Here is a 1,008-nt window from a genome sequence, read left to right as displayed (position 1 = left end):
GTACTTAGTTGCCCCCATCTTTGGAAGACTTCTCTGGTAAGTTCCACAGATGATAAAGCTCACTTACCGCAGAGGTATAGACAGGAGTAGGTTCTGCTCCAAGGCCAGATTGGAGAGCTGGGAACACTTCTGCAGGGCTCCAGCTTCAAACAAGCTGACAATGTTGTTGTCCAGAAACAAGTGTTTCAAATCTCGGAGGTCCCGGAAATCCTGCGCGGTAACTTTCCGAATCAGATTATTGCTGATATCCAGCTTTTGTAGCCGGGCTGGTAGTCGGAGGGGCAACGTCTGAAGTTGGTTTTGGGACACCTCAAGGGTGGTTAAATTGGCAAGGAGCTGTGCCCCCTCGATGGAAGAGAGTGAGTTTTCTGACAGGTAAAGGTGGGAAAGATTCTCTAAGTGTTTCATATCTCGAAACCTCACCGCTTTGAGCCGGTTTCTCTCCATTTTTAAAGAGAGCAAAGATTTGGGGAGGTTAATAGGAATTTTAGTCAGAAAGTTACTACTGAAACTGAGAAATTGCAGAGACTGAAGGGAAGTGAAGAAGCTAGCTGGTATGAGATGTAGCTTGTTATTTTCCATGCTCAGATGTTTCAGATGGGGAAGTGCCAGCGGTCCCTCCACATTCTCGATGTTGTTGGCGTCTAACATCAAGCTTTGCAGACTGACAAGGGAGGAGAGCATGCTGGGAGAGATAGAAGAGATCAGATTGTTTTTCAGTTCAAGGATTTTTAATTTCTTCAGTCCTTCAAAATCAGATCCGTGAAGGACATATATTGAATTATCATTTAGTTTTAACACTTCAAGACTGGCTGGGAGAGCACGGGGGACCCGTCTTAACTTATTTTTCCAGAGTTCCAAGGTCTTCAAAGTACTCAGAGTTTTGAAAGTGTCGTTTTCTACTGACTCTGTTCCACTGGCCAGCAGAAGAAAATCTTCTAGAGCTAACATTTGGGTAAAGTTAGAGAGCTATTAAAAAAAAAAAAAAAAAGCAGGGATGGGGAAAAG

General features: G+C 43.9%; 1 protein-coding gene across 1 annotated transcript; it reads right to left on the bottom strand.

The window, feature by feature from the left end:
• Nucleotides 1–63: 63 nt before the first annotated feature.
• Nucleotides 64–966, bottom strand: LOC104980423 (podocan-like; the record flags this gene model as incomplete). The annotated part of the gene is made up of 1 exon (XM_010829152.1): nucleotides 64–966. A coding segment is annotated over one exon (903 nt), but the record flags the coding sequence as incomplete, so codon positions are not given.
• Nucleotides 967–1,008: the final 42 nt, after the last annotated feature.

Source organism: Bison bison, unplaced genomic scaffold, assembly GCF_000754665.1.
Source record: "Bison bison bison isolate TAMUID 2011002044 unplaced genomic scaffold, Bison_UMD1.0 scf7180017612869, whole genome shotgun sequence".
In the NCBI taxonomy this organism is placed as follows: domain Eukaryota; kingdom Metazoa; phylum Chordata; class Mammalia; order Artiodactyla; family Bovidae; genus Bison; species Bison bison.
Note: the sequence above shows the minus strand (reverse complement) of the source record. Positions and strands in the feature narration are given on the sequence as shown.